At 33.8% G+C, this 17081-nt stretch overlaps 1 protein-coding gene across 2 annotated transcripts in view; it reads right to left on the minus strand.

Annotated features, from left to right (window-relative positions):
• LOC145249736 (coiled-coil domain-containing protein 171-like) overlaps nt 1–17081 on the minus strand; it is a 282316-nt gene that overhangs the window by 129088 nt on the left and 136147 nt on the right. For both annotated transcript variants that reach the window (XM_080111637.1, XM_080111638.1), the window contains 3 exons: nt 16553–16741; nt 1526–2066; nt 286–432 (listed from right to left, as the gene is read on the minus strand). In XM_080111637.1, coding sequence (XP_079967763.1) covers nt 286–432; nt 1526–2066; nt 16553–16741 — 877 coding nt within the window. The remainder of the gene's footprint in view (nt 1–285; nt 433–1525; nt 2067–16552; nt 16742–17081) is intronic.

Consider the following 17081-nt stretch of genomic DNA (forward strand, 5'->3'; position numbering starts at 1 on the left):
GACGCCAATTTTATCATTCCACTCTGTATTATTAACAGAATGAAGGAAGAGAGAAAGAGTTTTGTCGCTTTTCTTATTGATCAGTTTCGTTTAAACAACTTCAAGTAATAAAAAGGAATTACATTTCAATGCAATACTGCACGAGCGAAGCATGCACGTTTGTAAACAAATGAAAAAAAGCCAATGAAGTGCATGTCTATTGAAGAGGAGATGGACCAGTTGAATCAGGAGGACCTAGGTGGTCCATAAAAAGGAAAGAAAGAAGAAAAAACAACGAGTCCATACCATTGTTGTGCTTGGAAGTTGAGAGGAGACTCTCCAGTTCAGACACAGAGTTGGTGAGGTTCTGCACCAAATCTTTATTTGCAATCAGTTGCAACAAATCCTCGCAAGCTTCACGATCTTTCTCTGCTGATTTACCTGACAAACATTCTAAAAGACAAAACAAATAAAATAAATTTTTAAAATTAAAAGTTGCAGTTTCAGAAATTTGATCAAATAAAAATATTGTTTAAATTTACATTATGAATCCAAAAACGATTTGTGTATTATAAAAATAATAATAATGATGATGATGATGATGATGATGATGATGATAATAATAATAATAAGAAGAAGAAAAAGAAGGAGTAGAAGGAGGAGGAAAGGAGTAGAAGGAGGAGAAGGAAAGGAGTGTGAGGAGGAAGAAATGAGGAAGAGGACGAAGGAATAAGAGGAAGAGGAAGGAATAAATGGAGGAGAAGAGAAAGAGGAAGGAAATAAGAGAAGGAAGAGGAAGGGAATAAGAAAAGGAGGAAGGGGGTAGGAGGAGGAGGAAAGGAGTAGAAGGAGGAGGAGGAGGAAAGGAGTAAAAAGGGAGAAGAATAAGGAGGATAAAAAAAGAGAAGGAAACTAGTAATAATAATAATTAGCAGGACCTGTGGAAATTCCACAGGGAACTCATTCATATGTAATATATTGATGTTGCCATTCTGTAGATGTTCAGTGTAAATGGAGATGCTCTGATATTATTGTAGCTTTTTTGTTAAAACTGCAAAAGTATTTATCTAAGCTAGCACGAATGCCCGACAAAGCCCGGTCGTAAAGTACGCTTAAATGACATTTTAATTCTTGCTGATTTTGTATATATTATTATAGAGTTAATGTTCTATCGATTTTTATATGTTATAAAGTTGCAATTTCAAAAATAAACACTATATCTTTATGACTTGGGTGCATTAGCATGAATCGAAACCGAAATAAAAACTCATAAAAAATATATTTATACCAAAATTTATGAAGAATTCTTGATAAAATTATTTATAAAAAAAATAGACAGTTTAAGTGCCATCAGCTATAGTCGAAACTGAAACCAAAACTTATGAAGAATTCTTGGTAAAATGATTTATGACAAGAAATAGAGGAACATAACAATTAAACGACCCGGATGTAAGTGTGACACACAAAAGAACACACACGCTATCGTATTAATATATAGATAAGGAGGAGGAAACGAAGGAGGGGGATATAAAAAAATGATCTTCACCTGCAAATGTTTTCGGTTCAGATACACTTGTCATTGTCTGCACAATCAACGATATCGGACCAAGCGCGACGTCATAAGTAGAAAACAATTTTTTGCTCGTTCTGCTCAAGTAACACATTCGATTAGCCGCCAAAACAATGATGGCGTATTTTCGGAAACGCATGATTGGAGACATTTTCAGCCTTTGCATTTTGCTTCCAGACAAAATGAGGCTGGAGTTATGATCAGTAGGCGTCGTGCTAGAATTACGCATCTCTTCTTTCAGGGTCTCAATAAGAAGATTTAGATGCTTTGTGGTTGTCTGCCCCTGGTCAACATTGTCTTCCAGCAGGTGGCGCTCTGATATTAATTGGAGAGAACGAAAGTAAAGTGGATAGAAAGCACCGCAAAGAAGTGTGCAGACAATTTGCAGACGCGAATGTTGGGAAGTCAATAAGTTCAGCTTCTGTTGAAATTCTTCTTCATGGTGAGAGTTGAGGCCAACGTTCGTGCAGTTTGATAATTGGACTTTATTGATAAGATCTTCCGAAACAAGTTTCTTCTGAAAAAAGAAAAGTGAACAAAATTGTCAAAAGTGATTAAAAAATATTCAAATAAAGCAAAAACAATTCTGGTTTTTGATGATGATACTCATATAAAAGAATTCATGAATTTAAATTTATGTTTTATGCTTCGGAATTTTTGAGATGAGGATTGATAATTCGTATTATTTAAACTACTGTTCTCACCTTGAGTGTTATTTTCACAACGTTTCAACTGATAAAACCTCTGAACTATTTCAAGTCTATCTTGTCAAACTAAGCAATCTTTCTGTCGATATCAGGAATCTATGTAGAATTACAAAAGAAACCTTTATTAAAGCCATGGCTGATGGATTGAAGTCATGCTACATCCATGGATAAAATAGAGGGTTTTCATTTGAAATTCTGTGCAGACTATCTAGTTTTCCAGAAAGATTCCCAAGTTCAACAAGATACACCTGAAGTCAGCTGTTACATCGGCCAAAACGTTATGAAAATTTGCTTTTGTTTTTGGTAAGTTGATATTAGTTTTCAATACCGGTGATATTGGATGGTTTTCAATACAGGTGATATTGGATGGTTTTCAATACAGGTGATATTGGATGGTTTTTAATACAGGTGATATTGGATGGTTTTTAATACAGGTGATATTGGATGGTTTTCAATACAGGTGATATTGGATAGTTTTCAATACAGCTGATATTGGATGGTTTTCAATACAGGTGATATTGGATGGTTTTTAATACAGGTGATATTGGATGGTTTTCAATACAGGTGATATTGGATGGTTTTCAGTACAGGTGATATTGGATAGTTTTCAATACAGGTGATATTGGATGGTTTTCAATACAGGTGATATTGGATGGTTTTCAATACAGGTGATATTGGATGGTTTTTAATACAAGTGATATTGGATGGTTTTTAATACAGGTGATATTGGATGGTTTTTAATACAGGTGATATTGGATGGTTTTCAATACAGGTGATATTGGATAGTTTTCAATACAGCTGATATTGGATGGTTTTCAATACAGGTGATATTGGATGGTTTTCAATACAGGTGATATTGGATGGTTTTCAATACAGGTGATATTGGATGGTTTTCAATACAGGTGATATTGGATAGTTTTCAATACAGGTGATATTAGATGGTTTTCAATACAGGTGATATTGGATGGTTTTCAATACAGATGATATTAGATGGTTTTCAATACATGTAATATTGGATGGTTTTCAATACATGTAATATTGGATGGTTTTCAATACAGGTAATATTGGATAGTTTTCAATACAGGTGATATTGGATGGTTTTCAATACAGGTGATATTGGATGGTTTTCAATACAGGTGATATTGGATAGTTTTCAATACAGGTGATATTGGATGGTTTTCAATACAGGTGATATTAGATGGTTTTCAATACAGGTTATATTGGATGGTTTTCAATACAGGTGATATTGGATGGTTTTAATACAGGTGATATTGGATAGTTTTCAATACAGGTGCTATTGGATGGTTTTCAATACAGGTGATATTAGATGGTTTTCAATACAGGTGATATTTGATAGTTTTCAATACAGGTGATATTGGATGGTTTTCAATACAGGTGATATTGGATAGTTTACAATACAGGTGATATTGGATAGTTTTCAATACAGGTGATATTGGATAGTTTTCAATACAGGTTATATTAGATGGTTTTTAGTACAGGTGATATTGAATAGTTTTCAATACCGGTGATATTGGATGGTTTTCAATACAGGTGATATTAGATGGTTTTCAATACAGGTGATATTGGATGGTTTTTAATACAGGTGATATTAGATGGTTTTCAATACAGGTGATATTGGATGGTTTTCAATACAGGTGATATTAGATGGTTTTCAATACAGGTGATATTGGATGGTTTTCAATACAGGTGATATTGGATAGTTTTCAATACAGGTGATATTGGATAGTTTTCAATACAGGTGATATTGGATGGTTTTCAATACAGGTGATATTAGATGGTTTTTAGTACATGTGATATTAGATGGTTTTTAGTACAGGTGATATTGGATAGTTTTCAATACAGGTGATATTGGATGGTTTTCAGTACAGGTGATATTGGATAGTTTTCAATACAGGTGATATTGGATGGTTTTCAATACAGGTGATATTGGATGGTTTTCAATACAGGTGATATTGGATGGTTTTCAATACAGGTGATATTGGATAGTTTTCAATACAGGTGATATTAGATGGTTTTCAATACAGGTGATATTGGATGGTTTTCAATACAGATGATATTAGATTGTTTTCAATACATGTAATATTGGATGGTTTTCAATACATGTAATATTGGATGGTTTTCAATACAGGTAATATTGGATAGTTTTCAATACAGGTGATATTGGATGGTTTTCAATACAGGTGATATTGGATGGTTTTCAATACAGGTGATATTGGATAGTTTTCAATACAGGTGATATTGGATAGTTTTCAATACAGGTGATATTGGATGGTTTTCAATACAGGTTATATTGGATGGTTTTCAATACAGGTGATATTGGATGGTTTTAATACAGGTGATATTGGATAGTTTTCAATACAGGTGCTATTGGATGGTTTTCAATACAGGTGATATTAGATGGTTTTCAATACAGGTGATATTTGATAGTTTTCAATACAGGTGATATTGGATGGTTTTCAATACAGGTGATATTGGATAGTTTACAATACAGGTGATATTGGATAGTTTTCAATACAGGTGATATTGGATAGTTTTCAATACAGGTTATATTAGATGGTTTTTAGTACAGGTGATATTGGATAGTTTTCAATACCGGTGATATTGGATGGTTTTCAATACAGGTGATATTAGATGGTTTTCAATACAGGTGATATTGGATGGTTTTCAATACAGGTGATATTAGATGGTTTTCAATACAGGTGATATTGGATGGTTTTCAATACAGGTGATATTAGATTGTTTTCAATACAGGTGATATTGGATGGTTTTCAATACAGGTGATATTGGATAGTTTTCAATACAGGTGATATTGGATAGTTTTCAATACAGGTGATATTGGATGGTTTTCAATACAGGTGATATTAGATGGTTTTTAGTACATGTGATATTAGATGGTTTTTAGTACAGGTGATATTGGATAGTTTTCAATACAGGTGATATTGGATGGTTTTCAGTACAGGTGATATTGGATAGTTTTCAATACAGGTGATATTGGATGGTTTTCAATACAGGTGATATTGGATGGTTTTCAATACAAGTGATATTAGATGGTTTTTAGTACAGGTGATATTAGATGGTTTTTAGTACAGGTGATATTAGATGGTTTTTAGTACAGGTGATATTGGATAGTTTTCAATACAGGTGATATTGGATGGTTTTCAATACAGGTGATATTGGATGGTTTTCAATACAGGTGATATTGGATGGTTTTCAATACAGGTGATATTGGATAGTTTTCAATACAGGTGATATTAGATGGTTTTCAATACAGGTGATATTGGATAGTTTTCAATACGGGTGATATTAGATGGTTTTCAATACAGGTGATATTGGATGGTTTTCAATACAAATGATATTGGATGGTTTTCAATACATGTAATATTGGATGGTTTTCAATACAGGTGATATTGGATGGTTTTCAATACAGGTGATATTGGATGGTTTTCAATACAGGTGATATTGGATGGTTTTCAATACAGGTGATATTGGATAGTTTTCAGTACAGGTGATATTGGATGGTTTTCAATACAGGTGATATTGGATAGTTTTCAATACAGGTGATATTGGATGGTTTTCAATACAAGTTATATTGGATGGTTTTCAATACAGGTGATATTGGATGGTTTTCAATACAGGTGATATTGGATAGTTTTCAATACAGGTGATATTGGATGGTTTTCAATACAGGTGATATTAGATGGTTTTCAATACAGGTGATATTAGATGGTTTTCAATACAGGTGATATTGGATGGTTTTCAATACAGGTGATATTAGATGGTTTTTAGTACAGGTGATATGGGATAGTTTTCAATACCGGTGATATTGGATGGTTTTCAATACAGGTGATATTAGATGGTTTTCAATACAGGTGATATAAGATGGTTTTCAATACAGGTGATATTGGATGGTATTCAATGCAGGTGATATTAGATGGTTTTCAATACAGGTGATATTGGATGGTTTTCAATACAAGTGATATTGGATAGTTTTCAGTACAGGTGATATTGGATGGTTTTCAATACAGGTGATATTGGATGGTTTTCAATACAGGTGATATTAGATGGTTTTTAGTACCTGTGATATTAGATGGTTTTTAGTACAGGTGATATTGGATAGTTTTCAATACAGGTGATATTGGATGGTTTTCAGTACAGATGATATTGGATAGTTTTCAGTACAGGTGATATTGGATGGTTTTCAATACAGGTGATATTGGATGGTTTTCAATACAGGTGATATTAGATGGTTTTTAGTACAGGTGATATTAGATGGTTTTTAGTACAGGTGATATTAGATGGTTTTTAGTACAGGTGATATTGGATAGTTTTCAATACAGGTGATATTGGATGGTTTTCAATACAGGTGATATTGGATGGTTTTCAATACAGGTGATATTGGATGGTTTTCAATACAGGTGATATTGGATGGTTTTCAATACAGGTGATATTGGATGGTTTTCAATACAGGTGATATTGGATAGTTTTCAATACAAGTGATATTGGATGGTTTTCAATACAACTGATATTGGATGGTTTTCAATACAGCTGATATTGGATGGTTTTCAATACAGGTGATATTGGATGGTTTTCAATACAGCTGATATTGGATGGTTTTCAATACAGGTGATATTGGATGGTTTTCAATACAGGTGATAATGGATAGTTTTCAATACAGGTGATATTGGATAGTTTTCAATACAGGTGATAATGGATAGTTTTCAATACAGGTGATATTGGATAGTTTTCAATACAGGTGATATTGGATGGTTTTCAGTACAGGTTATATTGGATAGTTTTCAATACAGGTGATATTAGATGGTTTTCAATACAGGTGATATTGGATGGTTTTCAATACAGATGATATTATATGGTTTTCAATGCATGTAATATTGGATGGCTTTCAATACAGGTGATATTGGATAGTTTTCAATACAGGTGATATTGGATAGTTTTCAATACAGGTGATATTGGATGGTTTTTTGTACAGGTGATATTGGATAGTTTTCAATACAGGTGATATTGGATGGTTTTCAATACAGGTGATATTGGATAGTTTTCAATACAGGTGATATTGGATGGTTTTCAATACAGGTTATATTGGATGGTTTTCAATACAGGTGATATTGGATGGTTTTCAATACAGGTGATATTGGATAGTTTTCAATACAGGTGATATTGGATGGTTTTCAATACAGGTGATATTAGATGGTTTTCAATACAGGTGATATTTGATAGTTTTCAATACAGGTGATATTGGATGGTTTTCAATACAGGTGATATTGGATAGTTTACAATACAGGTGATATTGGATAGTTTTCAATACAGGTGATATTGGATGGTTTTTAATACAGGTTATATTAGATGGTTTTCAATACAGGTGATATTGGATGGTTTTCAATACAGGTGATATTAGATGGTTTTCAATACAGGTGATATTGGATGGTTTTCAATACAGGTGATATTGGATAGTTTTCAATACAGGTGATATTGGATAGTTTTCAATACAGGTGATATTGGATAGTTTTCAATACAGGTGATATTGGATAGTTTTCAATACAGGTGATATTGGATGGTTTTCAATACAGGTGATATTAGATGGTTTTCAATACAGGTGATATTAGATGGTTTTTAGTACAGGTGATATTAGATGGTTTTTAGTACAGGTGATATTGGATAGTTTTCCATACAGGTGATATTGGATAGTTTTCAATACAGGTGATATTGGATAGTTTTCAATACAGGTGATATTGGATGGTTTTCAATACAGGTGATATTAGATGGTTTTCAATACAGGTGATATTAGATGGTTTTCAATACAGGTGATATTGGATAGTTTTCAATACAGGTGATATTGGATGGTTTTCAATACAGGTGATATTAGATGGTTTTCAATACAGGTGATATAAGATGGTTTTTAGTACAGGTGATATTAGATGGTTTTTAGTACAGGTGATATTTGATAGTTTTCAATACAGGTGATATTGGATGGTTTTCAATACAGGTGATATTGGATGGTTTTCAATACAGGTGATATTGGATGGTTTTCAATACAGGTGATATTAGATGGTTTTTAGTACAGGTGATATTAGATGGTTTTTAGTAAAGGTGATATTGGATAGTTTTCAATACAGGTGATATTGGATAGTTTTCAATACAGCTTATATTTGATGGTTTTCAATACAGGTGATATTAGATGGTTTTTAGTACAGGTGATATTGGATAGTTTTCAATATAGGTGATATTGGATTGTTTTCAATACAGGTGATATTGGATGGTTTTCAATACAGGTGATATTGGATGGTTTTCAATACAGGTGATATTAGATGGTTTTTTGTACAGGTGATATTAGATAGTTTTTAGTACAGGTGATATTGGATAGTTTTCAATACAGGTGATATTGGATGGTTTTCAATACAGGTGATATTGGATGGTTTTTAGTACAGGTGATATTGGATAGTTTTCAATACAGGTGATATTGGATAGATTTCAATACAGGTGATATTGGATGGTTTTCAATACAGGTTATATTGGATGGTTTTCAATACAGGTTATAGTGGATGGTTTTTAATACAGGTGATATTAGATGGTTTTCAATACAGGTGATATTAGATGGTTTTTAGTACATGTGATATTGGATAGTTTTCAATACAGGTGATATTGGATGGTTTTCAATACAGGTGATTTTGGATGGTTTTCAATACAGGTGATATTAGATGGTTTTTAGTACAGGTGATATTAGATGGTTTTCAATACAGGTGATATAAGATGGTTTTCAATACAGGTGATATTGGATGGTTTTCAATACAGGTGATATTGGATAGTTTTCAATACAGGTGATATTGGATAGTTTTCAATACAGGTGATATTGGATGGTTTTCAATACAGGTGATATTGGATGGTTTTCAATACAGGTGATATTGGATGGTTTTCAATACAGGTGATATTGGATGGTTTTCAATACAGGTGATATTGGATAGTTTTGAATACAGGTGATATTAGATGGTTTTCAATACAGGTGATATTGGATGGTTTTCAATACAGGTAATATTAGATGGTTTTCAATACAGGTGATATTAGATGGTTTTCAGTACAGGTGATATTGGATGGTTTTTAGTACAGGTGATATTGGATAGTTTTCAATACAGGTGATATTGGATGGTTTTCAGTATAGGTGATATTGGATGGTTTTCAGTACAGGTGATATTGGATGGTTTTCAAAACAGGTGATATTAGATAGTTTTCAATACAGGTAATATTAGATGGTTTTCAATACAGGTGATATTAGATGGTTTTCAGTACAGGTGATATTGGATGGTTTTTAGTACAGGTGATATTGGATAGTTTTCAATACAGGTGATATTGGATGGTTTTCAGTATAGGTGATATTGGATGGTTTTCAGTACAGGTGATATTGGATGGTTTTCAAAACAGGTGATATTAGATAGTTTTCAATACAGGTGATATTAGATGGTTTTCAATACAGGTGATATTAGATGGTTTTCAATACAGGTGATATTGGATGGTTTTCAATATAGGTGATATTGGATGGTTTTCAGTACAGGTGATATTGTATGGTTTTCAGTATAGGTGATATTGGATGTTTTTTTTCGTATAGGTTATGTGATACATTGGATGACTTTTGGAGTCATTCCAGAGCAAGGTGAGAAATACATGACAATGAAAGGTTGGAAGTTATGGAAGATCGATATGTCGGATCAGTTATGAACATACATCTACACACGTGAGAAAACTGCAAGTGCAAGAAAATGCATTTTACTGTCGGGTTGGCTGCTGCTTATAGGATGTGGCCGAACCTGCACTTGTTGTTGCTGAGGTCCCTTCTCTTTTTAAAAAACATTGGTTATCAAGCTGTGTGTATTCTCTTTTTGTTTCATTTTAATCAAATTCTCAAAAAGTCAAGGGGCCTCTTTCCTTAGGCCAACATTTGATTTCTACATGAGCAACAAAGATATTTAAATATTCTAATAAAGTTCTTATTTACTTCTCAAAGCCAGAGTTAGTAAAGAAGTTAAGAATATTAATTTTCTTCTCTGTAATTGACAATTTAAATATATTATAGTATAGTGGTCACCTGGTCTTGACGGATTCCAGACCAAGAATTCATCTAGTCTGGTGGAGTGTCAAGCTTCATTCTGTTACGAGAGGCAACATCACTTGAAACGGCACACTATTCCCTGTATGGGCTAGTGTGAGGTAGCTATACTGATGGGATCTTATTTCAATTTTAAATATTTCGTTAGGATTTATTTATAGTTAAAAGTAACTTCATGTTATGTTGTCCTGACAAACGCTTGTGCAGAAAGACCTTGGACACGTAAAGATAGTGTCTAGTAGGAATTCAAGTTTTCTTGTATCACATTTGTTTTTTCAGTTTTCTTTTTATTTTGTTTTAGCTGAGGATAGGGCATCCTACTGGATGCCAACCATTCACCCACTATCTTATACATCTCAAGGAAAAGCAAATGTGTTGCGTAAGATCAGTTTAGAGGATCTGACGAAAAAGTTTTCAGTAAACAAAGTAGGAGAAAGTTTTCCAAATATAAAATAGTGGAAGACCATTTTACATTTCGAATAGAAATTATCAGGTAAATATTTCAAGTAAGTGAGTTGTTTTTATGCAATATATTTTATTCAAATTTGAATACCTCCATCACTTCTCTTCAAACAACAAATCTGAGGCCTTTATATGTAAAAAGGCACAATTGTTTCCTGTTTGGGGGTCTTTCTATATAGGGGAAGGGAAAACATAGTAAGTGCTCAGAACCTTTATATATAGAGAAACCCAAACTTTGTCCTCTTCTCAACGCCCAAGATCTCTATAGAAGGCACTATATTCTTGATAACCCGAAAAAGGTTGATATGCCATAAAACAATGCAACCAACACCACCAAATCTTTATATAAAAGGCAATATATTCTTGATAACCTGAAAAGGGTTGATATGCCATAAAACAATGCAACCAACACCACCAAATCTTTATATAAAAGGCAATATATTCTTGATAACCTGAAAAGGGTTGATATGCCATAAAACAATGCAACCAACACCACCAAATCTTTATATAAAAGGCAATATATTCTTGATAACCCGAAAAGGGTTGATATGCCATAAAACAAAAACACCAAATCTTTATATAAAAGGCAATATATTCTTCCTAATGCTCTTTAAGACTTTATCCATCCTGAATATAGATTATAAAATAATAAATGATTATATGAAAAAGTATTCTCATCTTGGTTCTTATATTAACAATGTTTCTGATGATGTTTTTTTTGTTTTTTTTTTTAATTACATTTTCACCCCAAACAAGGCACATTGCCACTTTGATGTAGGGGGCTACTATTAGGGACACAGGCTACAGGTAACGTCTACCCTTCTTCAGGTGCATTTCTTTTTCGAATATGAGAATACGAAATTCAGAATTGAACCTTTTATTTAATCTACAGGAGTAGATTGTTCTCATTTTGTCAGCCATCATTAATTAAAAGTATTTGCTAATTATATTATTAGTTATTATCACCTATAGGGTAAGAGTAGAACGTTAAATTTCCAGAAGACTGTATTATTCGGACTTCTGCTCTCATCTTGAATGTTATCTTCACAATGTTTCGGACAATGTAACCTCTGACCTTGTCAAACTTGGGAATCTGCACAGAATTTCAAATGGAATCCTTTCTTTAAGCCACAACAGTTATGACTAGGTAGAAGTCTTAATTAATTCAAAATTGCATTCTTAGTATCGCCTGCATTGAGGATTGAACCTTCAACCTCTAGAAGAGTGTCAGTTAGAACTGAACTTTACCTAGTACTTTATCTATTATGCCACGGGCCCTTGCGGACGATTCTAGTATCAAGTTTTAGAGCCTTAAACCTATTCTTGCGTTTAGATGTACAATCTTATTTATCATGTATTAAATAAAGAGTTCCGTTCTTACGAGTTCCCAAGTTCGTCAGGAAGATCCCAAAGTTCAACAAAATATACCTGAAGAAAATCCGAAATTACATCAGCCGAAACGTTGTGAAGATAACACTCAAGATGAGAACAATAGTTTGAATAATCCAAATGATACAAATTATCAAACCTCATCTAAAAAATTCAGAAATATAATAAATTTTCACTTGCAAACTTATCATCCAAGTAGACTCAAATTTTGACATGTGTCAAGTTAAAGTTAGTACTTTATAAAACTCATATGGTGACATCCCCCCCACACACACACCTCCAAGTAAAAAAAAAAAAATAAGCAATAAGATTTCACATCTAAAAACAAAAATAAGTTTAAGACTCCCACAATTCATACTAGATTTACCCACGTGGCATATTAAATTAAGTACTAAGTAAAACATTAAATTGCAGACAACATTCTTCTGGAGGTTGAAGGTTCAATTCAGTATAGGCGATACTAAGAATATAATTGTGAATTATTTAAGACTTTTACCCAGACGGAATGAATCTGTAAATTAAATAACAGGTTCGATTCAAAATTTCTTACAGATTTCCAAATTTGACAAGATACACTGGAAGAAGGTCAGAGGTTACTTTGCCTGAAATACTATGAGAATAACACTCAAGATGAGAACAGTAGTTTGAATAATCCAAATGATATGAATTATCAAACCTCATCTCAAAATTCAGAAACATAACTCCAGTAGATTGAGATTGTCGGACTGACTTCCTCATCTTGGTTGTTATAGTCACAACGTTTCGGTCGTTTTGCCCTCCGGCCTTCATCAGGCGTTTTGTATCGAACTGGGGAACCGTTTGTTAGGAGTCTCGAACCCAACCCTTTATTATTATTACGGGGGTACCGTGTTCAGACTCCAGCTAGGCTCTGGGACATAGTTGCTGATTCTCTGTTTTGAATGTTACTTTTCACTGCCTTCGTTCAGGATTGAACTCAGCACCTTTGGATACAACGTCTAGGACCACTCGGCCATATGTCACTAGGACAATTCTTGGTTGGTTTTTGTTAATGTTAAATCTATGTTGTTATTCAAGGTTTTCTCTCTCTATCAGAGGTGTCCAAATTGCATTCAGCTCTATGCTTGGTTTGCTCAGTAGGTTGTTATGTCCGAGCATGTGAGCTGTTTCTTTAAGTTTTTCCACTTTCCGATAGGTCTCTCCGTTTATTATTTTTACTTTATCCCATAGGGGGCGATGGTTCCCTCTCTCCATCCAGACATGGTTGGCTATACCCGATTTTTCCGTCTCCCCTTTAGTTACCGCTTTTCGGTGTTCTTCCACCCTTACTTCAAGGGGGCGGCATGTTTCACCCTTGTAAACCTTTCTGCAACTGCATGGGATGGAGTATATGCAGTTCTTGGTCATGTTCTCCTCCATGCGGGGCTTCACTCGTACTAGGTGTCGTCTGAGTGTTGACTCGCTCTTGAATACTGTCCTGATGTTGTAGGGGGCACATATTCTCTGAATCTTTTCGGAGATGCCTCGTATGTATGGTAGGCAGACCGTTGGAGGTTTTTGGGTTTCATTCTCCTCTCTTATGCTATTAACACATCTGGTGGATAGTATGCTATCGGGGTAGTTGTTACGATGGAGGGTATTCTTCAACCTGACCATTTCTTGGTGGTATGTAATGGTGTCGCTACTTATTGTCTCTGCTCGATGTTGTAAGCAGCGTACGATTCCATGTTTGATACTGTATGGGTGATGGGAGTTGAAGTTAAGGTATTGTCCGGTGAAGGTAGGCTTGTGATATACGGATGTCTTAAACCCATGCTCTGTGCATGATATGAGTATATCAAGGAAGGCCAGTTGGTTATCTTTTTCTTTCTCCATTGTGAACTGTATTGATGGTCTTATTGAGTTCACATGGTCTAGTAGAGCCTGGATGTCTTCCTGATGGGGTCAGAGTATGAAGGTACCATCAACGTATCTTAGCCACATGGTTGGCTTTAAGGGAGCCGAGCCTAAGGCCATGTCTTCGAAGTATTCCATGTATATGTTCGCCATCACTGGTGATAATGGCGAGCCCATAGCTAGCCCCTTCTCTTGTCGATATAGGTCAGTACCCATTCTGAAGTAGGTTGTTTCTATGCAAAATGTCAGCATTTCCATTAAGTTTGGCAATGGTACACATGTGCGCTCTTCTATGGAGAGGTCCGCAGCTAGTTTGTCTTGAATTACTGCTAGTGCCTCACTAGTTGGGACTTTAGTGAACAGGCTAACCACATCTAAACTTACCATTTGGTTTGGTTTGTAAGGGTGCTCCCTTGATCAGTTCTGTGAAGTGGGCAGAATTCTTTACATGTGTTGCTGACTTGCCTGCTAATGGGTTTATTATATCCACAAGGTACCTGCTCAGTGGGTGGCATGCTGAGCCTCGGCAGCTCACTATGGGTCTAAGTGGAATACCGTCTTTGTGTATCTTGGGGAGACCGTACATATGTGGTAGCTTACTGTAATGCTGGACCAGCTGTCTATATCTCATCGGAGCGATGTGTTCCTTGTTTTTGGTAAGGATTCTCCTAACAAACGGTTCCCCAGTTCGATACAAAACACCTGATGAAGGCCGGAGGGCAAAACGGCCGAAGCGTTGTGACTATAACAACCAAGATGAGGAAGTCAGTTCGACAATCTCAATCAATGAAAACACCTCATCTCAAAAATACAGACAATTACTATAACTCCAGTAGATTGTTACTTTGAACTGATTGTTAATGAATACTTTAGCCATTGCACCATGGGTTCATCTGGACAATCCTATTATGAATTTTGAGGAACTTTAAACCTAATTTTGTCTACATTTATATTATTATGTGTGTATATATATATATATATATATATATATATATATATATATATATATATATATATATATATATATAAGTGAGAATGTGTGTGTGTGTGTGTGTGTGAGGACACTTCTCAACCTATATATTAACAAATTTTTTATCTACAGACTTAAAATTTGGTATGTAGAGTATTTAGACATGTGGAACATTTTTTAATTGGTTTTCATCCGGAAAAAAGGGCTGCTAAGGGGTAAAAATTAACAAATTGGTATTCGGGAGTCATCAAATTTTTATCTGTTTGTCTCACGAATGCACATGCGCGGCCATGGAACATGACAGCTTCTTTATGTTAAGAATAAGTAGCTTTTAAAACACTTTGAAAAGATTGTGTCAAGCTGGTCTAATGGTTATCGTAGTTGACTCACTACCTTTAGGTTTTGGTTTCGATCTCAGAGTATTTTTTTTATTTTTTATTTTTTTTACTAACAAGAAGTGAACTGTTTAGAAAATAACATACTAGCATACACATGTCTTAGTTTCCGTATTAATTAAAATATAACATTTTACATGCTGGTATCTATCTATCTATCTATCTATCTCTATATATATATATATATATATATATATATATATATATATATATATACGAGGTGGCCCATAAGTCACTTTACATTTTAAAAATTCAATAACTTTTTTTCTATAAATATATTTTAATTTCTCTTTTCAGAATTATAAAATAGAATCTTTGGAAATTTTTGTATAGATAAGTTTAAAACAGAACAACGAGTGAGGATAATTGAATTTCACTTTGAAAATGGACAGTCAATTGTTGCAATGCAAAGATCTTATATGTGCCATTTCAATGTTCAATATCCTCTTAAAAGATATGTTATTGAATTTGTTCAACCTCAGTTAGTAAACATCCCAGGGTATTGGTGGCAAACAAAATGGAGCAACTGCACATACAGCTAGAGCAACAATGCAGTTGTTAACTGTGATGTTTCAGGATCGAAAAATCTTTTGAAATTTCGATTTTGAATGGCCTCCACATTCATCTAATTTGACAAAACTGGCTTTGGGGATATCTTAAAGACAAACTGTATGCAAATAAGCCTCAAGGCATCCAATAACTTAAGGCAAACATACGCAGGAAATTCTTTCCCTACAACTTCCGATGTTAAGAACTGTCATAAAGAATAGCTTAGAAAGAGCTCGACTTTGAAAAGCCGAGAATGCAGGCTACTTAAGAGATATTATCTTTTATAATTAAGTCAGAACAAATTTCCACACTATAAACTGTGTAATAAAAAAAGAATTAATTAAATACAGTCATTTAAGAAAAAGTTATTTGATTTTCAAACTGTAAAGTGACTTATGGGCCACCCTATATAAACATTTTACATTGGATGAAACATGAAAATGACAGCCAAAATGAGAATAGTATTTTGAATAATCCAAATTATCAATTGTCATTTCCAAAGTATAATTAAAAAATAAATACTTTGCATTGGTTTTGTAATTCGACCAATCTTTGTTCATAGTAGGTTTCAATCTCTTTCTTTTGTTTGCGCCAGGAAGCTTCTCTTTCCTTTGACAAAGCCATCATTCGACTCAGCCGCCCTTCATATGATTGTTGCATATTGCTTGACAAACTCTCTTTATTGTACATACATTCTTCAAGGTTGTGAATCTGGAACGAAAATTTAACAGAAAAAATAGACAAATAAAATTAAGAGAAAAATGACCCCCCCCCCAAAAAAAAGTAAAATTCTTTTGTTCAAATTAATCTTTTTTATTTTTTTGCTTAATCTAACATATAAAGTTATCTTGTTGGATTTTCAAAGTCAGAGAAGCAAATAAAAAACTTTACTCCTGACTAGCCAATTTCCATTCTTTATTGTTGTGCCGTGTTGTTGACAATATAGTAAAAAGTACTTTGTTGCAATTTATACATTTTTCTAATTACTTAGTCTGACCTAGATGATTGCAACATGAAACATTTTCAAATAATGATCTAAAAATAAAATGCA

The sequence above is a fragment of the Euprymna scolopes genome, chromosome 28 (assembly GCF_053919585.1).
Source record: "Euprymna scolopes isolate OS-2025 chromosome 28, ASM5391958v1, whole genome shotgun sequence".
NCBI lineage: Eukaryota > Metazoa > Mollusca > Cephalopoda > Sepiida > Sepiolidae > Euprymna > Euprymna scolopes.